Here is a 23,303-nt window from a genome sequence, read left to right as displayed (position 1 = left end):
GGAACAATGTTCTGTTTTGGAAAGTTTGAAATTTTTTTTATATTAGCATCTACAGTATTTTTTTTTTTTTAAAGCTGCATGGTGTATTTCTATTGTTTGATTCAAAATGTTTCTTATGAAATGGAAAATATAACTGTCAAAATCAGTATCCTCTGCTTTGTCATTAAAATAATTGACTTTCTTTTACTACCTGATAGTGGAGATATCCTTGCCCAAGTTTAATTTTCTTTTTTCCACCTAGTTTTTTATAAGATCTTATTTAAATATAACTTGTGCAAACCAGGAGAGATAATTACTCTTAGTGTTAAAAATATAACATAATCTCTATTATGCTGTCACATATGAACTCACTGCCAGTTTTTTATTACTTTTTTTTCCCATTCTCTGGGGAGTTTAAAGGTGTTTGGTTCTAATCCAGAAGACTTTGAATTATTAGGACAGACCTGCAGTTCTGTTGCATTGTGCCCAGTGGAAGTATTTTCAGCAGAACTTTATTATTATAGGTAAGAGGATGATACATGTAGCTCTCTTTGTGAGGACTGTTAGTGCTAAAACTTGGTCCACTACTAGAGATTCAGAATTTCAAAGGTTGCTTTTTCCTTAGGCTTTTTTTGTGAAGAACACTAGTATAAGGCAAGGTGGCATATATTTTTAAATTCAGTAGCATTCTGGATTTTTTCTACTTTCTAGATAAATGGGTTCTGGCTATATTGCCGCAGGGAATTTGCATGTATTCATTTGTATTCAGGTATCTTGGAAAGAGATTATAATACTTGAGGAAAAGCTGTATGTATTTCCAAGCATATTCTTGGGTTGTTTCTTTTCAAAGGGCTCTCTTGGGTAGCTGCAGCTTCCTTCTGTTAGGATCCTCTTCCACCTCACACCCTCCAATTTATGGGATTAAAAGTAAAAAACTTGATTGCTTTGTAAATTCAGCCGTGTCTAACGGAAGAATAGAGGCCTAAAAAATGAGGTTCTTGCAGGGTTTTTGTTATATATTGTGATACTTCATCCTTTTAGAGGGAAAATTTTTATATTGTGTATTATTATTTTTTTTTCTTTTTATCCTAGTAAAGTTTTGAGATTCTGAATGGAGATGATGCTTCATTTATCCTGAAAGTAACACAGACCCTTACAAACGCGCTGGTGGAATATCATCAGCAGGCTGCATCAAAAAAGTAATGCAGATTTTGTTTTGGTTTTGTTCCACTAATCTGTAGATTCCTGGGACTACACATTTTTGTTATTACAGATAGTTTAAACAAACTTGATGTGGACACTGTATTGTTAGTTTCCGCCATTAAATACTTAAGTTTTTGTAGTGATGGTAGGATAAACTTATAGCTTTTATGTTGAGGAGTCTGAATACTTCCTGGTCAAGGGTGCTCGATTTTTTTTTTTTTTTTTTAATAGAAGCTAAAAAATCATCTTGCCTCTTATATCCCATGTTTTTTCTTAAATTTATAGTTTTCTGCTATTTTTGCCCTCTTTGATTTTAACTTAAGTTTTTCTCATCTCCACTGACCTCCCTAACACTCTTCTTCTGTGTCCCATTTCCTTTCCTAGCCTTCACTTTGTTCACCATGTAATCAAACATTGACCCCCATTTTCTTTCTTGCACAACTGTTTGGTCCTACTCTTTGGACTCTTCCCTTTGAGGTCTCTTTCTTCCTCCACTATTAGAACCACATTTTTTCACCCTCTCTGCTATTACTTTTGACTGATTTGTCTTTACATAGGCATAGCATGGAGGTGTTTCGAGTACTTCTTTGAGGTTGCATCGCCTACACCTTCAGTTTCCATTCCACTATACTATAATCTCCACAGTTACAACTCTTGGAATGACTTCTCGTTCATTCCCCCACTGTCAACAGGGATGGCAGGAACATTTGTCTTGTTGGTGATCCATTCAACATCTTTGCCACTGGAAATATTATTCCTTATCCCCTCCCAGCATTTCTTGCAGAATTGTCAGTGCTGAACAGACCTCGCATTCACCACAACAGCTACGTAACTACTTTTTTATTTAAAGGGTGAGCTTAAGTGGATAATGCCAAATACAGGTAAGTACCAGCCAATAAGCTGGAGAGAATCACAGAGGTGACACTTCAAGAAAGTTAGTTTTGTTTTGTTTTGTTTTCATTTGTCTTCAAAAGCCTTTCTTAATTGAGGACTTTTATTATAAAGTTTATCTTTGTTCCTCATATTCCATCTTTCCTCTGTTGTTTTCTTTCTGCCTCAAAGGCAGTACTTCTCCATAATAAATTCCATGTCTATAGTTCTCTTTAATTATTTACTGCTTTTTACTTCCTCATTAAACTTACTTATTCCTGCTGTTTTTTTCCATATAGGATTTTGTTGTTTTATTCGTATGGGAAGAGGGCAAAATCTGTAACTCTGTTACAAAACAATCAAGTTCTAACTGATGTAACTCCTAAGTACTAGTTATAGAACCACATCAGGTTGTTGTGGGGTTTTTGTTTTATTTTTGTTTTGTGTTTGTTTGTTGTTTGTTTGTTTTTTGTTTTGGTTTGGTTTTTTTGTTTGTTTTCTGAACTATGATCTTTCAACTGGTAATTTTTTAACTAAATGTTTTACTCTGTGCATAAAATGTTTCCTTTTTTAGACCTGACAGGTTAAAAATTAGGGTCTAAAAGTATCACTTCTTGTCCTGATACAGTGCTTTTTCAAATGTAGAGAGACACCATGAGCAGTGTATACACAGAAGGTCATTATCAGTTGCATGATTTCCAAAGAAATGTTTGATTTTGCAGATTTAGTAGCAGGAGTATTGGTCTTTTATTTGGCTTGTGATCATTAAAAATGTTCATTGTTTCAAGAGATTATCTTAATGAAGGTCTGAACATATATTTTTTCAAACTCATAGGACCTCATAGATGCTGAATATAATGGAGAAGCAGCACTGGAATATTACACAGAATGGTCTGACCTGACTTCAGCAGATATTAGTGACGCTGATACTGGTAATGTTAGCTTTGCAACCTTGAATGTGCTTTAATCTTAACACTAAACCTTGCATAAATTTTAGTAAGCTTTTTCTTCCTGCTTCTCTAAAAGCAGAGATAAGAGCAGAATAAAGCCAGGGTCAAGTAGCATAAATTAAGTTTGTTGTTGGTTTTTTCTTCAATCCTCTACAAATGTTAGAATGACCAGACTATTCAGAAAACATTCATCTTGCTTAACTGTAGCATCTGGGGAGAAATTTAGTATTGACTCTGACTTTTCTCTGTCCAGAGGTAACTCTTCCTAAGGAAGCTTTCAAAGTTGAACTCTGGCTTTTTTTTTTTCCCCATTTCTTTTTCTTGGTGGAGAAGAGGCTTAGTGCAGGTCTAGTCCAATCAAGACGTTAGCGAAAACAAAATTATGTTGTATAGGATGGATAATTCTTTGTATTAATAACATGTAAATATTGCAGCTACTTGGCCTCAGTGCTTCTGATTAATTTTTTCAAAGAATCTTGGATTTGTTTGAGGTCCTCTCCTTCTTGATATTAACAAATGGTTATTTTTCTCAAGCATATGAAGTACAGTCATATGCTTGGAGAGGCAAAATACCCAGAATACTAGTGAAACTATTTTGTATTTTTTTTTTCTAGGAAGATTAGGTTTTGAAAACCTAAATTAATACAATGCTGATAACAAAAATGACTTACAATATATGAGACTTGAAACTTTTAGTTCGTTTTTGCAAGCATAATAGAAAGGGCTTTCATCCAGTCCCCCACCCTCATGTCTCCAGGATTTTCTGTAAAAGGAAAGCACTCCTCACTCTCAGTTGTATGAACATGTAGCAAAGTCAGATGTGAAGCCTGTCAGCAATGCTGTTGTGCCAGACTGGAGATGCTTGTTTTGAAAAGCCCTATTTAGAGATATAAGTAATGAGGACTCTTCAGAATATTTTCTTACTGAAAAAAAATACTTCTTTAAGACTATTCAAGCAGCCAATCAGCCAAACAATCCTTGGCAGTAAATTAAGAAGATGAACCCCAAAATTTTTCCGCTTTGGAAACAGCATATGAGGACAACATCGCTACTGAATTTTTGAACAGCTTAAGAAATACGAATGTTGAAGAAGTTACTGCTACTCTACGCAAAATAGCAGCAGCAAATCCAGCTTTCAGAGGTAATTCATGTATACATGCATGCATACACACAAATGCATGTATATAAAAATATATCTAACATAATGTTGTTAGCTCTGTGAAATATTAAGGACTATATAGGTCAAAGAACTTTGAGGTATTAAGGATGGCTGAAGAGACTTTTTCCCCCCCCACTTTAACTTTTGCAGGATTCAGTTTAGGAATGGTATTTCAAAATGGCTGCCTTCCCATTAAAGTGTTAGTAATTGCCGAATTTCTTTTTAAATTATTTTCTCATTTGTTTATAGTAATATTTACACGGTGAGAGATGGTAAACTAAAATCAAACATATTGTTATTAGAAAAAAACCCCAGAATCTTTTGTCTGTGGTGAAATGCTGGGTTTAGGAATGCCAACAGCAAAGAAATTTTTACTTACTGATTGCTGAAGGAACTGTATTTGCACAGTAACATAGACTTAATAATGAATCAGAGACAAGTAGTCTTTCTTTCGTTTTTTCTAGCAAGTTTCAGCTACTAAACCTTCCCACATCTTCAGTCAATTGCTGCCCCTTCTTCAGAACCTTCCTGTGTACATTTCTAAGCTTCTCAGAGTGTGTTTAGGAACATCAGGAGATGTTCCTAACACTGAAGATGAGTACATGGTAGAGCAGCTTAAGATATTCTTTGCAGAGTCCTCACTGGGGAAGAAACTGGAGATACTGCAATCTGTGACATAAGCTCTCCTTGGGCATGTGTATGCACACACAGCTCAGTAGAATATGCTTGGAAAGGAAGTTCTGAAAGAAATTAACAACATAAAACCATGAAAGTTGTAAATCGTTATTACTCTTCCATGAATATCACCTGGTCCTAGGGACCTGCAGAACAAAATGGTGAAGTTACTGAAGGTAGTGATTTCTTCCACAAAGCCTCCTTTGGAACCTGAAAATTTGTGGGTGGCAAACATGGCTCTCTTTTATGTATATTTCTCGTTTATTTAAAATTTTGTTTTATATTTAACACAGCTGCTTGCTCACTGCCTCCCCCCCACTCAGCAGCTGGACAGGGAAGTAGGAATAGGAAGAACAAAAGTAGAGAAAACTCATGGGTTATGATAATGACAGTTTAATAGAATGATAGAATCATTTCAGTTGGAAGAGACCCTCAGGATCATCGAGTCCAACCATAACCTAACTCTGGCACTAATAAGTGAAGGGAAAGAGTGGAGGGGAACAAGTGACGCAAAGACAATTGCTCAGCACTTCCCGCAAGCAGACTGATGCCATGCCAGTCCTGAGCAACAGCCACTTTAGAACCTAACCCCACTGTCTTGCCTCCTCAGTTTTTATTGCTGAGTATGATGTATGGAATATCCCCTTTGGCCAGTTTGGTTTAGCCGTCCCAGCTTTGTCCCCTACCAGTCTTTTTCCCATGCCCAGCCTAATCACTGTGGGAGTGCAGAGTGGGAAAGAGAGAAAGCCTTGAAGCTGTACAAGCAGCCTTCAGCAACAGCCAAAACACTGGTGTGGTATCAACACTGTTTTGGTCAAAAATCCCAAACACGGCACCATCCCGGCTGCTATGTAGAAAGTTAAATCCATCCCAGCCAAAACCAGTACAGAGTTCCAGGTGATCTTTGAAACTTCTAGCTTCTGTTGTAGAGGTGAATAGAAACTGTTTAGAAAAAAAAAAAAGGTAGGAATTAGTGAACGCCTGGAAAAAGACAATCTGCTTGGAGTGGTTGGTGGGGGAACGAATATGGCTTTTGTGATAAGGAAACCTTCCGTCCAAACCCCCTGGTGTTGTTTGAAAGGGGTCAGCAAAGAAGTCAGATAAAGGTGGTCCAGTTCATACAGTTTGTTTGGAATTCCACAAAGCTTTTGATAGGTAGTCTAATCAGAGGCTTTTAAGGGAACTAACTGGCTGTGGGAAAGAGGCAAATCCTTGCAATGTTAAAATAATAAACAGATAGCAAATGGACAATTACTTTTTATAATGAAATGAAAAGAGGTTCCAGTAGAGAACTGTGGGCCTATGTTTAAGACCTGTGCTGTTTAGTATCTTCACAAATGACCTGGGAAAAGGGATGAGTATCTGGATGACATGATTTTGTCAAATTCAAAACAGTTAGAAGTGTTGGTTGACTGATGAATTTCAAAAGCTCCTCATCAGATCAGTGGAAATGCCAACTTAGCAGTCAGAAGAATATGCTGAATACAAGGAATTAAGGAGAGAATGGAAATAAAGATGGGAGTTGTCATTTTTTCTGTTGCATAAATTCATGCTCTGCCTGTATCTGGCAGAAAGCGATGATTCTTCATGCAGTAGTAGGTGGATGATCTGTGGAACTCTGAGCAAAAGGATACTGTGGATACAAAAATATGACATGTGTCCTTGTCATCACTGTCTGGGCCGGACTGGGCAAGTGTTTGGAAGAGGGCTACTGAAAGGTTTGCCATATCAGACTAGGAAAATTTCCTGAGCTGAAAATGATCTGATATGGGAAGAACATAGTGTTCTCACACCCCACCAAGCATCAGGGAAACTTGCCCTGCTCTTCCCTTAGAATTTGGTTATGGGTGCTGAATGCTTATTAGTACCACTTCAACAGTCCCTGTATCTCTTCTACTTCTTCCTTTCCTAAAGCCATGGGCATTAGTTTCATCAAAGCAATGTGGCCTTATGCTTCTCTTCAGAAGAAGACTCTTTGACTTACTGTCACAATGATAAAATCAAGCATTTCTGGTCATGCTTTCCTGATTATCAGCTGCAGATCTTTCAGAGTCAAAGTAGAGGTGCAAAACAGACCCTTTAGCTGAACCAGTAGAGCTGTTCATATCATACAGTTATAGTTTCCAGGCATATTCTGATTATTGACAGTTATGGTATTTTTCATTTAGTAAGATCTCAACTTATGTCACCATGTAAATGTTTCAGTATAACTTGTGCTTTTAAATTTATTTTATCATCAAACCACTTATGTTCTGCTTTTGTTTGTTTGCCTTTAACTAAGGAATTGATATTCCGAGTGTTGCAAGGATCCTGACTGAAAGTGGAACTCTGAGAAGACCAAGTAACGGCAGCGCACAGTGACATGGTAGTTAATAGAGTTAATGTAGCAATGCTTACTTTCTACAAGTTTGTTGTTTTACTTAATATGAACTCATTGTAGCTGAGGTTGCTATGTTCAAATTTTGTACAGTGTCATTTTAATTAATAACTTGTTTTTGAGATTCTTGTTATTTATTTATCCATATAGCTGAAATTTCTGTATTTGTGGAAAGGTTGTAAAGCTCATGTTCTTTCTTTCCATGTTAAAGCATATTTTTAAAATAAGTAACTGTTTTTTTTATTTTTTCTCATTAAATACTGTACACTGACAGTCTGATAATTTCTTATTGTTGGTTCTTTTACAAAGAGTTATCAGCAGAATGAGCTACTGCCATCAGCAGTATAAATTCATCCTACAACAGATACGTGAATGTTATTCCCTTTGGCTGCTAGGCCTGGCTCAAAAACTTTTGTAAACATAAGTCCTCTCCCATTTAAGGGTTAAGAATATGTGTCCGCAAATTTTTTTTTTTTATAAAGATTCAGTGCTGTCAGTCTAGTTCTGAGTTGAGAAGTGCCTGGACTATAGTGAATTTAGGAAGCATAGATAATTGGAAGCTTTAGCAAAGTCAACAGAGATCGGCCGTGCTTGCAAATTCAGGAATATGTCCCAAGAGATCTAACCAGGCTATGGTTAAGAGGCGCAGATATTTGAAAATCTGCAGCAAAAGTATCTTTTGTCCTCCCTTATCCCAGCAGCAGGAGAATGAAATGAAAGCTGGCTTATACGGTCCTTCAGTTCAGGCTCTTTTAACGTGAACTTTTTTCCAAATAAAGTAGTAGTCTTTTTGACTGAATGTAAGGGTCTAAATATCAATGACTACTACTTTTGTAGGATGATGACAAATATTTTGTATGGGTACAAATTACTGTGCTTGGGGGAAAAAATTTAAAGTTAAATTGTGTAATTAAAATTTGCTTCCTGCTTGTGATGTTGGGTAGCATTCAGTGGTTCTAAATATAGCTCTTCAGTTTTGCAGCCAAATGCTGGTATAACATAGATGTGCTGGGGCCAGATGGTAAATGAACCTTTTAATGTTAACTTACTTTTTTTTTGAGATCTGGATGGAATTGAGAATCCTCATCCTGATGGTTTCACATCTTCGTATCATGGAATGCAAGACACCATAAAAGTAAGGGTAATAAAGAAAGCAGCAATTAAATTGGTTAGTTTTGTTCTATGAACACATAACAGGAATGAAAGAAGTTATACGACAATTCAAGAAATTAAAACACAAAATGCTGTTTTAAAGAAATTGTGGAGAACTTCTAGAATGCTTCTAAATATGTTATCAGAAGCAGAGACAGAACCAGAGCTCTTACAGCTCATTTACTCTATGGTAGGGACAATGTTAATGTCTGCTTAATGAAGGTGAACTTGATCAGTAAAAGCATCTTTTAGTTGATATGAAATTCTGAATTCTGTTTCTCTAATACAGAAAATAAAAATTGAAACATCTTTTTGTTTGTTTGTTTTTGAAGAAAGTGGTTGAGTCACCATCCCTGAAGATGTTTAAAAGACATGTAGATGAGATTCTTAAGGACATGGTTTAGTGCCAGTGTTAGGTTAATGGTTGGACTCAATGACCTTGAGTGTCTCTTCCAACCAAAATGATTCTATGAATTGAAATAATAAGATCAGCATGTTCAGCTGTTGTAAATGGCCATCTCTGGGACAGTTTATTTCTCTTACTGTGGAATCATTCCTAGTGGAAATAAAATTAAGTTCAAATTACTTGGATTTGAGTATTTTTTTCTGTTGGGTGCAGGAGTAGCATGCTGAAAATGGAAAGACCTCTGAATCTACAGCACTCGGATATAAACTGGTTTGAACGGTGGAGCACTGCTGTATTTCTCAGCAACAGCTGAGAAAACTGAACTGCACAAAAATCATGAAGTGTATGTTTCTGGAAATGTTTTGAAAGAATGTCTGACATAGCCTATTCAGTTGTACGATTATCTTCCCTTTTAAACTTATTTTCTGTTGCAAACAGAGACTGCAAAAGAATTCTATTATTTTGTTCCAGGTATCTGCCTATGTTTTGTGATGGCATTATACTACAATGGAAAACAGCATGTTTGTTCCAAACCAGTTTTTAAGGATAATGTTTTACTTCTGCCAGAATTTTAAAGTAATAAACAAAAGGCACTCTCTTTCCTAATGATGCTTAAATGATGTTGCTGATTGTATTTAATATTATATATTTTAATTGTTTCTCACAGCAAGGCAGACATCTGGGGTAACTGGAGAATTAGTAGATTAAAACTTAAGCAACAGCAAGAAAAATTAAACCAAGACAGAATCAATTTTTCTTTTCGCTTTACCTTGGTTTTACACATTTTACTCAGAGACCAGAGAGATTAGGGGAAGAGATCCTTAACAAAAAAATGCAGAACTTGCACTCCTCTGACAAGGCAGAAAGTGGAAAGGAGAAGGGTATTCACAGGTGAATTGATAGGAAGTGGAAAGTTTTGAAAGTGCAACAGAAGACTTACTGTCTGGTGTAAACTGTGATGATCTCTGTTCTAAGCAGGTTTTGCATCCTGTGACTTCTAGGATCCTGCTCTTTGCTTCTGGTTTATAAATCTGTTACCATTTTGAAGCAGCAAGCCCCATCTTGTACATTTTACCTCGGTATTGGTGTACAAAATTATATAGCTTGCTTGATAGTCTGATACTATATGTGAAACCTAAAGTGCTAATGGTGACTCTGCATTGCCTTCACCAGAATTGTTCTCTCTTGTAGATGTTTTCCAACTCTATAAAGACAAATCTTCATATTTCTTATTATTAATGCATTCTAATTGGAGGAAATAAGAAAGAAATCAAGAACTGAAGTAGCTGGGCTCAAAGAAAGTGATCCTATGTCTTGCTATGAGTAAGAAGCCTGAGCCAAGATGTCTCTGATTCCAGTAATTAAAATTATGTAACGCCTTGTATGATGGGATGCTGACATTGTAAAAAATGCTGTAGAACTACTGGCAGTCATCCATGTTTGTTCCAAACGGTGCAGTGTAATTACTTCAGCAATCTGATTGATTTGTTCCCCTGACTGATGCGCTAAGGTAGAACATCCTGATGTGGTCCCAGAGGGAGGCAGAGAGTGAACTGGAGGTGGCTTTAAAAATACTTAAAGATACCCCTGCAAAAGCATCTCCTTCTGTCTAGAGACTTGATGTCAAGCCTGCAAAGCAGAAAGTGTGTCTCTGAGTATCTTCAGGCTAGACACGAGAAAAAATGTTTTTACAGTGGGGGTGGTGAAACACCACCAGGTTGCCCAGAGAGGTGGTAGATGCCCCATCCCTGCAGACATTCAAGGCCAGGTTGGACGGGGCTCTGAGCAACTCGATCTAGTTGCAGATGTCCCTGCCCATTGCAGGGGGTTGGAATAGATGACCTTTGAAGGTACTTCCAACAAACTGTTCTGTGATTCTGTGAAAAGCGTCACGAAGCTCTCGTGGTCCACTGGTTCAACACCTGGCTGCTCTGGTGTAGGTACGTACAACTGTGATGGTTTGCCTGCCCTTGTTCAACACGTTGCTTTGCCAGCAAAGAACTTTTCTATAGAAAAGGGAAAACCTGCTGTAACCCATCACCAGAGCAGCACCCGAGAGCACACCGCTTCGAGGGAAAGAAAAAACATCTCTGCAACGCTTCCCCGAAGCTGCAAGGTCACAGCTTACACCTCGGGCCCCTCCCGCCTGGGCGGGCGGCGGAGCCCGCCGCTGCTGCAGGTGGCGCCAGCGCCCCGGCGGAGCGGGAAGGGAGGGGCGCTCTTTCCCGCTCCAAGCGGGTGAGGGTGTGAGGTGCTCGCTGGTTGCAGCCGCTCACGTGGGCGGCCGTTTCCGGGCAGGCTGTCGGGGGCGGAAGGGGGCTCGCGCTGCCGCGTGGTTGGTGAGTGGCTGGCGCGCGGCGCGCGCGGGGCTCGGCGGCGCCGTGGCGGCGCGCGGGAGGAGGGGCCCGGCCTGGCCCGATCTGTCCCGGCCCTGCCTCGCGCTACCGGCCGCCTTTGTGTGACCCACCCCCTTCCCAAACGCTCCTGCGCAGGGCGGCGGGAAAGCGTGAGCACAGCCGCGGGCGTGTGCCGGTCCCGGGGAACCAGCGGCCTCGGCTCCTTCGGCGGCAGGCGTCGCCCACCACTCCTGCCCCACCTCCCCTCACCCAGCGGCTTCACCTCAGCCGCAGCTCCCGCCGCTGCTGGAGCCCCAGCTCATCCCCGGGGCGGCTGCGGCAGCTCCCGGGAGCCGAACTCGCGGCCTCCCCGCCGGGAACCCCGGCAGCCGGGCGGGCACTAACGCGCTTTATTTGAACGCCTCGTAGGGCGCCTGGAGCGGAGCAGCTCTTGGGGAACACGCCGAAAGATGTCCCGGGACAGCGAAGAGGGCTGTTCAACGGCCTAGACCCGCGGGAGGAGCCGCCGCCTTCACTTCAGCAGCGCGTTGGCTTCGGGGTACGGCGGGGTGACCGGGGTGTTCTGGGAGGGGGTTGTGTTCTGTAGTGGTTTTATGTGTTCTGTGGTGATGGTGTTCTCTGGTGACCGGTGCTGTGCTTGGCGGGAGCCCCGGAGAGTTAGTTGCGAGGGAGTGTGGCCTTTTGCTGGCAGAGAATTTGCCCAGGTGGAAACCTGTATCAGATGAGAGGAGTTAGGGCGCGTACCACGCCTTCTGGTTTCTCAGGATTTTCCCGATTGCCCGAGCTTGTAAATGTGCTGGTGGCAGAATTCCCCGAGGATACCACTTCAAAGCTGCAATTCCAGGTGAAACAGTGGCTCCTTCTGGTTCCCCTCTCTTTCCCTAAGCCTGATGCAGGGATTGCCAAGTGACACCTGAAGTAGCTTCCGAAAGTGTGGCGTACAGCTTTGTGTTAAGAGAAGCTAATATTGATTTGAGGTTATTTTAATGTTTTGGATTGTAAAACTATATTAGTGCGTAAGCTGTTGGGTGCATTTAGCTCAGTCCTGTTGGAAGAGGGCCAGCTGAAAATACATTTGAAGTCAAAAGGCAAACAGTTTTTTCAGCAAGAAGTTTCATTAAAATATTTATGTATCTTTAAGCAAAACTGTATACAGCTTATAGTGTTTTCTTATGCAGATACCGTTATTATGTTATTATGGCTTTAGTTTTGTAACCATTTAATCTCTGATTTAACATGATACATATAAGTTGGAAATGGATATGTTGAGATTTCTAATAAATAATTTCTGGAATACGCAGTGCAAGGTAAACAGTGCTGCTTTGGTTTAACTGGAGATAGTATATTTCATAAGCCCCCTCCTTTAGGAGAACTTAATTGACTTTGTTCAGGTGTGTCTACACCTGTATTGTAAAGTTTTTAGTGCTAAATGGAAGCCAGACATTTTGTCCTGAAATCTGAGACTTTAAATGTCTTAATTAAAGCAAGCTTTGTAAGTGGAAATAACATGTCAAAGGATTGTAGCTATTTCTCTATGTCTTGCAGTGAAATAGTGAAAATCTTTTAATTCCTTCTAAAAGATGTATATGGTAAAAATCAAAAGCTTATGAAACCATAGTTTTTATGGTTGGACACTAAAGGACCTTTTTATTTTGGCACCAAACACCAAATTTTTTCAGTGCCTTTTCAGTTGATAGGTTACTTATGCTAAACTTACACTTCAGTTAAAGTTGTCTATTTTAAGCTAACATGTGAAAAGCAGAAATTAAGTTGTAGTCAAATGTTTGTTTAATGAGTTCAAATTGTTTTAAAGGAATAGAACATGTCAACTGGATTAAAAACTTTCTTTAATGATCACCCTGATGATGTATATATGAAATAATGTAGTACAGCACAAATTTACGGTTTGAAGTCCATTGGGAGAATGAGCTCTAGAATTTTTTCTGCAGTGAATGGTGATCATATGCACCATAAAAGGATCATTGTTTGGATATTTTATTTTGAAATTTCTGTGATTAGTTAGCTGTATTTTTTTTTTCTTTTTAGTTAGTATGGTCTCTAAAATTTGTGTTTGCAACTTTTTGTATAGTTCAGATGTTAAGAACCCAAAGAGTAGTTTGAAAGAGAGAAGAGACAAAAAGTTTATGTACCTGTTAGCATGGACTTGATACTGTGTACACTGAGGTCTGGAAGGATTCAGATTTCTGGCTCTGTAAATTACCTGTTACCATTAGAAAGTTGAGAGATATTAAACCTCAACATCATAATGGCTTTGTGCTTGCCTCCCTCTTTTCCCTTTTAAACTGTAAGTAATCTCTGCAGCCACTTCCAGCAGCCATCAGACTGTGGATTCATGGTCTTAATTAACAGGTGTCTAGGTACAGTTTCTGTGTGATGTTGAATGTTGTGACATCAGCTTCTGGAGTTTTGTTATGATTGAATTTAAAAGTACAGAGATTGAGGGAAGGAAGATTAACTAAAGGAGCCTCTGTATATAGTTTGTTTTTTGGTTTGTGTGTGGGGTTTTTTGTGTGGGTTTTTTTTTTTTTTTAATCTGTAAATTGGGTTTGCATAGCAAGGTTGAGGTAGCTGGGCATCTACAGGGGTGGCTTCTGTCTTCTGTTTTAAGATTTAGTTTTTATTTCTCATTATCTGACTCTGATTTGATTTGGAATAAATTAATTAATTTACCCCAAGTTGCATCTGTTTTGCCTGTGTTGGTAATTGGTGAGTGATCTCTCCCTGTTCTCATCTCAGCCCATGAGCCTTTCGTTATATTCTCTCTCTCCTGCCCAGCTGAGTAGGGGAGTGACAGATTGGCTTTGGCGGGCACCTGGCGTCCAGCCAGGGTTAACACACCACAGTCTGGTAGAATTAAGAGTGCTTTTATCAGTACAGATATGTCAAAACCAAGAAGTCATTCAGAAACTGAAGTGTGTGTTTTTGTGTGTTTTTATTTGTTTTGGTTGTTGTACATCTATTGTAATATGTCCATATGACTACTAAGTATAGCTATTCATGTTTCTTATGCCTTGTGAAACATGACTTAGTTTTTCAGTGTCTTTTTTTCTCTATATGTGCCCATTTAACCTCTTTCCACTCCATTCTTTGTAGTTTTCGTGTTTTAATGCACAGACTGGACTTTTCAGTGTTTCGTGGAAGTTTTCTTAGCTGCTTGTATAATACTGTTATCAGTGAAGGCTTGATTAAACCCATGATTTCACCTGTGCAGAATGTATGCTATTAATGATTGAGCTGGTAAACAATGTACAAATTAAATGAAACAGTTCACTGAGCTGCTTTGGCTTGGCAAGAGTCAACTGTGTAAAAAGTGGCTTTATTGGCAGGAACTTTTAAAAACCAAACCAATAACTTAATCTGATGAAACAGTGGGAAATGCAGATACTTAAGTGATCTTTTTTCAATAAAGTAGTTCTCAGAGCAAAGACAACCAAAGGAGCAGCAGTGTGTTTTCTGGACATGAGAAGAACAGCTGTACTGGCTCAGTCTGCATGTCTGTTTAGCCTAGCATCTTGTCCTGGGAGCAGACACTAGTTTATGCATAGGAAAAAACATAAATACAGTAGTCTTCATAAGGAAGTTGCTGCTCTTTGGTGGAAAAAATATTTACTTGTAGTGTATTTAATGAAACTAAAATTCTTAATGTCTTTTTTTTTTTTTTTTTTTTCCAGAGAATGAGAATGACTAAAAAAAGGAAACATCAAGAAGATTTCCAGAAAGTGAAATTAAAAGTTGGGAAAAAAAAGCCTAAACTAGAGAATGCAACTGATACTACCTTCAGAACAAAGGCCATACAAATTCCTGAGCAGCTTAAAGAAGATGGAGTGCTTCCTACGCAAAATAGAAAACTTAACATAAAGGTATACTGTGGCATTACATTCTGAAAACAGAAGTTTACTTGTCGTTTGTCTAGGTTTACTATGTTCGTTAGAGTTCAGGAAAACATACTTAGTTAAAAAAAAAAAAACCAGGAGAGTATCTGCATATAGTTTCTTTGTCCTTGGCAATAAGCTGAACTGTGAATTTAATGACTCAAATTGCTGGACCAGCATGTAACCCAAAGGAAAGGTTTTCAGCAGTGCGGAAACTGAAGTTGCACATGTTTAAGTATCTAGGATTAACATTTGGTTTTTGAAAGTCTTGGTTGATAACTTAAGGACAGGATTTTAAAAAGTAGGCTTCCTGAGCTTATGTTTTTTAAAAAGGCTTGTGTTTCTTTGGGTGTTGGTTCTGCTTTTCTTCCTTTGCATCATCTTCTGTCTCTTGCAGCTCTCTGCTTAAACTGAAGAAAGCTGTTGAGACTGAGATTTCATAGTTCTACTTTTGAGGCAAACTGTGAGAGGGCTTATTTTTTTATCACCCCTCTGTTAAGTCAGTAGGGTTGTGCATAACTGTAGTTACCTGAAGGACAAGTCATGATGTCTTGTTTTTCCTGTCATTGAATTTCGATGATTGTTCATTATTACACTTCAATGTTATTTGTTCTGAATGTGTTGTGCTCTTATAAACAGCAGCACATCATAAGAATAAATTGTATATTTTTGAGTGTTTAAGAAAAATGTGCTGGAAATAGTTGGGGAAGTTTAAAGAGCTTAAAGAAATAATTATGGCAAGTCTATATGTTTCTTTCCTTTTAGGATCTACTTTCACAGATGCATCACTATAGTCCTGGGGTTAAGCATAATGCACTTCTTGGACTCAAAGATCTTCTTTCTCATTATCCATTTTTAATTGATGCACACATTTCAAGTGTAATAAGTGAGGTGGCAGCCGTGTTTACAGACAAAGATTCTGGTGTCAGAGGAGCAGCTGTTCACCTGCTGCAATTCTTGGCTTCAAAAATAAAAGCTGAACAGATTGCTCCATTTTTTCCATTGGTAAGTGCCCATCTCTCCAGTGCCATGACTCATATCAGTGAGGGAATTCAGGAGGATTCATTGAAAGTCTTGGACGTTTTGTTGGAAGCATACCCAGCTCTTCTCACAGACCGCAGCAGTATATTGTTGAAGAATTTTGTAGAGCTTATTTCCCACCAGCAACTGTCAAAAAGACTCAAAAGCAGAGAGAAACTTTCCTGGATGCTCTCTGTTAACCCAAATCGCAGAGTAACTTCTCAGCAGTGGAGGTTAAATGTACTTACCAGACTCAAGAAGTTTCTCCAAGCGGTGGTAGATGGATCCTGTGTAACAGAGGATGAAGGGCTTCAAGGACAAAAGGATACCCCTCGTTCTGTGAGGAACCCAATATGCATCAGTTGGAAGGACCATGCAAATAATCAGCAACATATACAACTGTTTGAAAATGGTGGCTTACGACCAAAGATCAACTCATCGTTTAGACTGAGGTGAGAAAACCTTAGCTAATTTGGGAATTAATGTCAACTGTATGATCACAATGTTAAACTGTGGTTTGTTGGTGTTGAAGACCACAATTTATTCTTTCATTGTGGGATTGTCCCTTTGCTGTATTTTACAGCATTTAGTGTAATGAGCAGTCTTAATGTAGTGGCTTGAAAATATGTAAAACTCAGATAACTCTGCTATGCATATAACATGAACTTTCCCATTATCAAGTAAAAGCTTTATTTTATGCTATTCATAATTATTTTGGAAGATCAGCTCTAGGGTTTTTATTTGTTGTTGGGGGTTTTTTTGTGTTGTTTGTACGGTTTGGTTTTTTGTTTGTGTTTTTGTTTGTTTGTTTTCAGTGTGAACAGGCAACTACAGGTTGTTGCAGAATATCAAATAGACCTGAGGCAAGCAGGCAAATTTCTTTGCATTAACCATAAGCTTGTTTCTTACACTGCGATAATGAATTTGACTGAATTTTTTTGCTTTTGCCTTCAAGAGTTTATCATAAGTTCAGGACTCTCTTTCTTCGTATATAGCTCCTTTTTAAAAAGACAGCATGATATTGTCTGTTTGGCTCTATGAAGTGATGCTGAGTTTCTGATTCTAGATAGTTAATTCACTGGTTCATATCTTCACTAAGGATAGAAGATGTCTTGTCTGAGATGTTGAGAAATATGGAAGGAAGTGTAGTGTACTTAGTCACAGAAAGGTTTCTGTGTTTTTAGTAATACTCTAAATATATGCGAGCTGAAGTTAAGGGAGAAATAACTAACCATCTTTATTTTTCTTTCTGCTTTCTGAATCACCGACTCCTCAAACTAGAGAGGAACTTACCATCCCACTTCATGGTACCTTTTAAGCATTAGCAATGCATATACATGAGGATGCCATAAATGCTACATACTGGCTGATAGGATACCTGAAACAATGACTTGGAAAAATAGAAACTATTCAGCTGTTACATATTACTTCTAATCCATAGGTATCAAGTTGGCTTGAAGACAAACCACAATCCTTGTTTTACTGCTGGGGGAGAGTGAATAAGGGATATAAAGCAGTTATACCAAATTAATCTAGGAAGTCAGTGGCAGAATAGAGTCTAAAACCCACTACCCACTACCATTGCTATGTCAATCTCATATATTTGAATCCAGTGCAGAAAAGAGACCTCCTGTTTTAATACCACAGGTACTGGCCTGAATTGGCAGGTTTTCCAGCTCTGTCATGGAGACACACAAAAGGTGGTTCCATTCCCACTCTCCTAGTCTTCCTCTTGGCAGGTAGCATATTAACATAGCATAAGGGTTCAGTCATGCTCAAAAATGTCTGCTCTGGTTAAAACTTTAGTTGGAAACTATGCCAGTGAAGCCCACTTGAGGAAGAGGAAAGGGATCAGTGCTGAGCACAAAAGAGTTCTATGGTCTTCATCTCTGCAGTCAGAAGCATACAATTGTGAACAACCATATTTCAGAGGATTCTTGTGTGATGCCCTGAGTGATATGTCGTGTGTGGTATACCATGCCCTGTAGTAGCTGAAGATGCATTGTGTCCAAGGTCTAGGAAAATAAACTTCTGGTGTCACCTGAATTGGATTCTGCTTTTCTGAGAAGCTAGATTTTGGTGAAACATCGTGATCCACTTGTGGTTATAAATACTTTCAAAAAGGAGTTTGCAAGCATGAGGAGGAGCCAGAAGAATAGAAAGAAACATTGCTAGAATCCAAGGCGAGATTGGCAAAGCAGGCTGATGGCAGCAGAACAGAAGAATGGAAAGAGAAGGGCCATCTGCAGAAGGTACTAAAATGTTCTCTTTCTATTGCATTTGTGCATATTTTTGGTATGTTCATTTTGCCCAAAGGGCCAGTACAGCTTGTTTTAGTGGATATCTGCAAAATGCTAGGAGTGGAAGTTACTGTGGTGACTTTTGTATTTACCACTGAAATATTTTCTAGTCATCTGAAGATGATTAATTCTGTCTCTTCCAATCCCAGCTGTGCCATTCCCAGGCCTCTTCTGTGGCTATTACTGTAAGGACAGAAATTGCTTCTAATAAGAGGTGCAAAACATCTGTAATGCTTCTTGAGTACTTCCAAAATCTCAAACAGTGTGTGTGGGTTTCCTTAAAGAAATTAATGCACAAATAGTCAAGCCCTAACTGTAGGTAATACCTTGACCAAACCATAAGTAACTAATTGTGGTATGTATTGATGGACTCATCACTAGTACTGCAAGTGAGTTTCAAGTTTGTCCTTTAAAAAGCAGACTTCCAAACACCACTAATAGTATGCTACATTTTAAAAATTCTCATATCTTTTCAATCTTGCAAGTTCATTGATTAGTAATGGCACCTCACTGATAACCTAGTGATTATGGAAAAATTTTCAGAAGTGGTTTGCAGTTTTAATGTTTAGGAAAAGGTGTGGATTCTGAGCTTTGCATGCTGGATGGTTCAACAATGCAGATCTTAAGACTTCATTATTTTCTGTTGTGTGCTAGGTCTTTCTACTGTGTGTGAATTAAAGATTACAGTGATTATCAGAATATATCCTCTGACTGTGCTGCTTTTTGCATCAAATTCATTTCAGGTGTGGAAAAACGGAAAACCTTCACTATTTAAATGTGGTGATACCAAGGTGTGTGATGTATTTTTGAAATGGAAGTGATGCTGAAGAGAAAAGGTAGATCTTCTGTCTCTGCTGAGAAAGGAGAAAATGAAGCTGTGGAGAAAAGCCAAGAAGACTTGAGGGATCAAAATGGAAGACGAAACATAGTGAATAAATATGTACATGGTGTGATATGTGCATCAGATGGAAATGGGAAAATATAGTTCACTTGGTGTACTGAATGTTTCTTTGCTGCAGTTGGCAGTGCACACACAAAAGGAGGACACTAACCTGGCTTAGACTCTTAAGCCATAAAAACTTATTAACTTCCAATGACTTTTCATATTTTAAGCAACAGAAAGTTATTTCCTTATGTTCTTTTTCTTTTACACTTCCTTGTCTTCCCTTTGCCTTACCTTTCAGAAAAGTACTGAAATAATTGGAGGTCTGTGTTAGGCTTTTCTAGGAGTTTTGAGGTGTGTGTTGGGTGTGTGTTCTCGGGTTTCATGTGCTCTTCAGTGTTTAATTTGGACATTTCTTTGTGTGTGTTCCAGAGATTGCTCAAATTCTAGAGCTCTGCTGTAATATCAGATATTATTTTCAGAGAAACGATTCAAGACTGCTACTTCAAAATAATTTCAGCCAATTAGTGACATTTCAGGATCTCTGTGGAGTGTGTAGTCATGGCATAGTATTTATAGGACGACCTAACTTTTTCAGTGAAGTTATGGTCTTGGTATCAACTGGTTTGTCCAGTGACACTTTAGAATTCGTTGTGGTTACAACTGGAAGATGGAATTTGTCTGCTGTGTCTTCAGATGACTGTGGGTTAGATGTCTAAGTTGGAACCATTCACCCTAAACTCTCTTTGTAGTCTGAAAGGAACTGGTGTCTTTACTGCAGTGCCTGCGGTGTAGAAGGAATATAGAGCAACAAAAAAAGGGACAAATAATCCAAATTACATTGACTGCATATGTTGGTTGTTGCGGTTAATATTAATAACATTTTAAGATGTCTGATAGTTGTAGTAGCTACCACAGATAAAACTAGCATTTTTTTCTTATGACCAGTTGAGTTTCTGTTTACTTTATTTTGTGCGAGAGATCTAAATTCTCTCTCCCATTTTGCTTTCATGGAAAAAGGGCTGGCATTTGTCTCTCACTTTCTTTTTATTCATTTGGAGTTGTCTTCTCCCTGGTCCTTTTACAGTTTGTTAATACCTGGGTTTGTTTTGGTTTAGTAATTTTCTTGAGATAGCAATTTCAACCAGAGACACAAGACAGAATAAATTTTTTTATTGTCTGCATGTTATAGATGATTGCAACAGCATGAGAAATGAAGCTTCATAGAACGATATAAATAACTGGATAATTTGGAAATAACAAGGTGACCAGGAAAAACTGCTTTACCTCTTCAATCGAACATTCAGTTCTAATATTTGTAAAGAGAACTTCTTTGCCTATCAGTGGAAAGAAAGCAAATAGTCTTTTAGATCCTATTTTTGGGTGTATATGTAAAGACATAATCACTTAGAGAATGTCACTGAAACAGAAAGGAGTTTTAACAGAAGGTTCAGCGTACCAATTTTATGTGTATTAGGAAGTTATAGTTATGATGGGAATTCCCTGCTCTGAGCTAGAAAACAAGATCAGAAATAATCAGTTGAAATTGTTGCTTTTTTTTAATGTCTCTTGTTATTTGGAAACCCTTTCAGAAGCTTTTGTATTGCTTAAAATTATTGGGAGTTATTTAGGGGTTTCTTTCTTTAAAGAACCTTCTTTATAAAATGAGTTCAAATTGCCTGACTTGATCCAGGGGCAGGATTTTGTCATTTGTGCTAACAATCCCTTTTGAAAATGAAGTGTGTTATGGGGGGGGGCAGGCAGAAAGTCTTTGGTTTTCTTGCTTTCTGGGAGATGTTATTTTAATTTAAACTATATCTCGTAATTTTTTGATAAGATTTTTTTAACTTCATTATCAGATCATTTTAATAACTTTACAGCTTCTTGCTCTCCAGAGCATTAAAGGTTAATATTAGGTGGGAACCGAAGTTATATTTTTGCAGAATGATTTTTTTTCCTTTCCTATTAATATGAACAACCATTATGTTTTTTTATAGAGATGGTTATTAACTGTAATAAAGCACATGCATTTGACAATACTTTGTAGTCAGTTTCATTATTTTGCTTCAAGGAGCTTAAAACTTAAAGCTTTTTTATTTTGTGTTGAGTACAGTGAATTCTTATCTGTTGGTTTAAAGTGATATGATGATGCAAATCACATTTCTCCACTTCATAGACTTTACATATAACAATGGAGAAAGAAATACTGAAATCTAAGTTGTTACAAACTTGCAGGGAGACTCTGGAGAAGGTTTGTTGTAGATGGTTTAAACTCCCATTTTTCCTTACTGAAGTTTGTAGCAAGAAAGCAAGCAAACATTTAATGTATTTTAAAAGTAATTTTTCCTGTTATTCAGAAAGTGATATTGCCCTCATCTGTTAACCTGTTTTTAAAGGTGTAATTTTTTTTTTTGCCTTTGTCATTTAGGTCTGTGGCAAGCGTAATGGACAGTGCAGAAAAAGGCCTGTCCTCGGCTGAAAACTTAAAAGGTTTTATTGAGATAATAATTCCATTACTGATAGAGTGCTGGATTGAAGCCTCTCCTGCACAATCAGCTCCCATTCTTGGAAACCTTTTGGAATCAGAATCTCAGCAGCTTATGCAGCAAGTGCTTAGTATAATACATTTATTGTGGAAACTCACAAAGCGACATGATGAAACGTACAAAATGGTAAGGGAGATGAAACCTCTGGCTAATGATGACGGTTCATTTTGTTTTGATTGGAAACTAGTGATTTGGTGATTGGAAGGAGTGGAAATACTTTGTTGAGAAAACGCCTAGGTTTGGTTAGAATTTTATTTTGGATTTTGTCAAGTCTCTTACTCTAGAAAAGAATCTGTTGAACTGAGCAATGAGTTCAACAATAGTCTCAGGGATCCTTGACAGACTGCAGCACAAAAGCTTTTGAAATTGAAAGTGGTATTGGAGAAGAGTAGCATTTTGTCTCCCACATAACCTCTAGAATATAATCTGAACAAAGTATAGAATGGAGTTGTTTGTTCCTTGCTTTTATGTGTTGAAAATATTTACAGAGGTGTGGGGGTGGAAGTGAATAAAGCCAAAACCCTTGGAAAGGTAGGGAATAACGGGTGGTATGAGATGCTGTAATTGCTTCGTGCAGCCTATGTTGTGTCACGATTGATAGTATCACAAGACACTGAATCAAGACCTCAATAAGAATTTTGGAAAAATATCCTTGAAGTTTTTTTTTTTCCCCTCATTATTTTGCCTTTTACTTTGATAAATGAATTGCTATTTTTTTGTAACTTATGCTGCTCTTCAAATATTTTTGTGAACTGAAAAAAGAACACTCTTTCCACTTAGGCTGAGAGTAGTTGGAAAGAATGTCTTGACAGCCCTTTGTTTTACCTGTGTATAGGACTGTAGGCCCATGCGCTAAACAAAAACGTACACTTAGAGTAGTTATGGAAACACATTTGTGGAATCATTCTATTAGACCAGAGTTACCCAACATACACAGCCTGAGGGGTGGATCAGAGCTGTCTGAGCAAAACACGCTGTTCTCTTTTTTTCTCTCTTCATCTTTTCTAGAGGGCCTGTTGGAAGCAGGCAGAAAACAGGCAGTTAGCCAGGTAAATACATGTGGCAGCCTTTTTCTTTAGGGTACTGCAGACCTGCTGCCCTTAGTCATAGGGTGCCTGCATTTTGGTTATCTGAAAGGTGTGCGCCTGTGGCAAGTTGAGAGCTGTTCTGTTTTGCAGTTGCATTATGAACTAATGATATTTTGGAAAAAAAAATTCTGATGTCCATACAACTTTTTTTTGAGCATATTGTGTTTTAGATGAGAATAACAGTTTATTTTGTCTTTTCCTTTACAGTCACCTTTATCTCTAAAATCCATTCAAATGGTTCAGTTTGAAAATGTAAGCTTTGCTTATTTAATAGCCCTTGGGCTTACAAGCCCAAGTGCTTATTGTAGACACTTTGGAAAACCTCTGAATATACTTAGTGGAAAACTATTAACCTTTGAAATAGTTTAATGGTAATTTTTTCTTCTTAATACTTGAGTATCAAAAATATTATTCTGCCTGACCGATTTGATAGCAGTGCAGGCTT

At 38.2% G+C, this 23,303-nt stretch overlaps 1 protein-coding gene and 1 long non-coding RNA gene across 2 annotated transcripts in view; both read left to right on the top strand.

The window, feature by feature from the left end:
- The first annotated feature begins 2,605 nt into the window (after positions 1–2,605).
- Positions 2,606–7,322, top strand: LOC139827381 (uncharacterized). The gene is made up of 3 exons (XR_011737909.1): positions 2,606–2,984; positions 3,949–4,143; positions 7,118–7,322. It is a non-coding gene; the product is annotated as an uncharacterized lncRNA (long non-coding RNA).
- A 3,718-nt stretch (positions 7,323–11,040) lies between these two features.
- TEX10 (testis expressed 10) overlaps positions 11,041–23,303 on the top strand; it is a 57,799-nt gene continuing 45,536 nt past the window's right edge. Inside the window, exons 1-5 of the mRNA XM_065830730.2 lie at positions 11,041–11,110; positions 11,537–11,666; positions 14,821–15,009; positions 15,787–16,493; positions 21,653–21,896. Of these exons, the coding sequence (XP_065686802.1) occupies positions 14,824–15,009; positions 15,787–16,493; positions 21,653–21,896 (1,137 nt within the window). The 5' untranslated portion in view covers positions 11,041–11,110; positions 11,537–11,666; positions 14,821–14,823. The remainder of the gene's footprint in view (positions 11,111–11,536; positions 11,667–14,820; positions 15,010–15,786; positions 16,494–21,652; positions 21,897–23,303) is intronic.

This window comes from Patagioenas fasciata, chromosome 2 (genome assembly GCF_037038585.1).
Source record: "Patagioenas fasciata isolate bPatFas1 chromosome 2, bPatFas1.hap1, whole genome shotgun sequence".
NCBI classification, from domain to species: domain Eukaryota; kingdom Metazoa; phylum Chordata; class Aves; order Columbiformes; family Columbidae; genus Patagioenas; species Patagioenas fasciata.
Note: the sequence above shows the minus strand (reverse complement) of the source record. Positions and strands in the feature narration are given on the sequence as shown.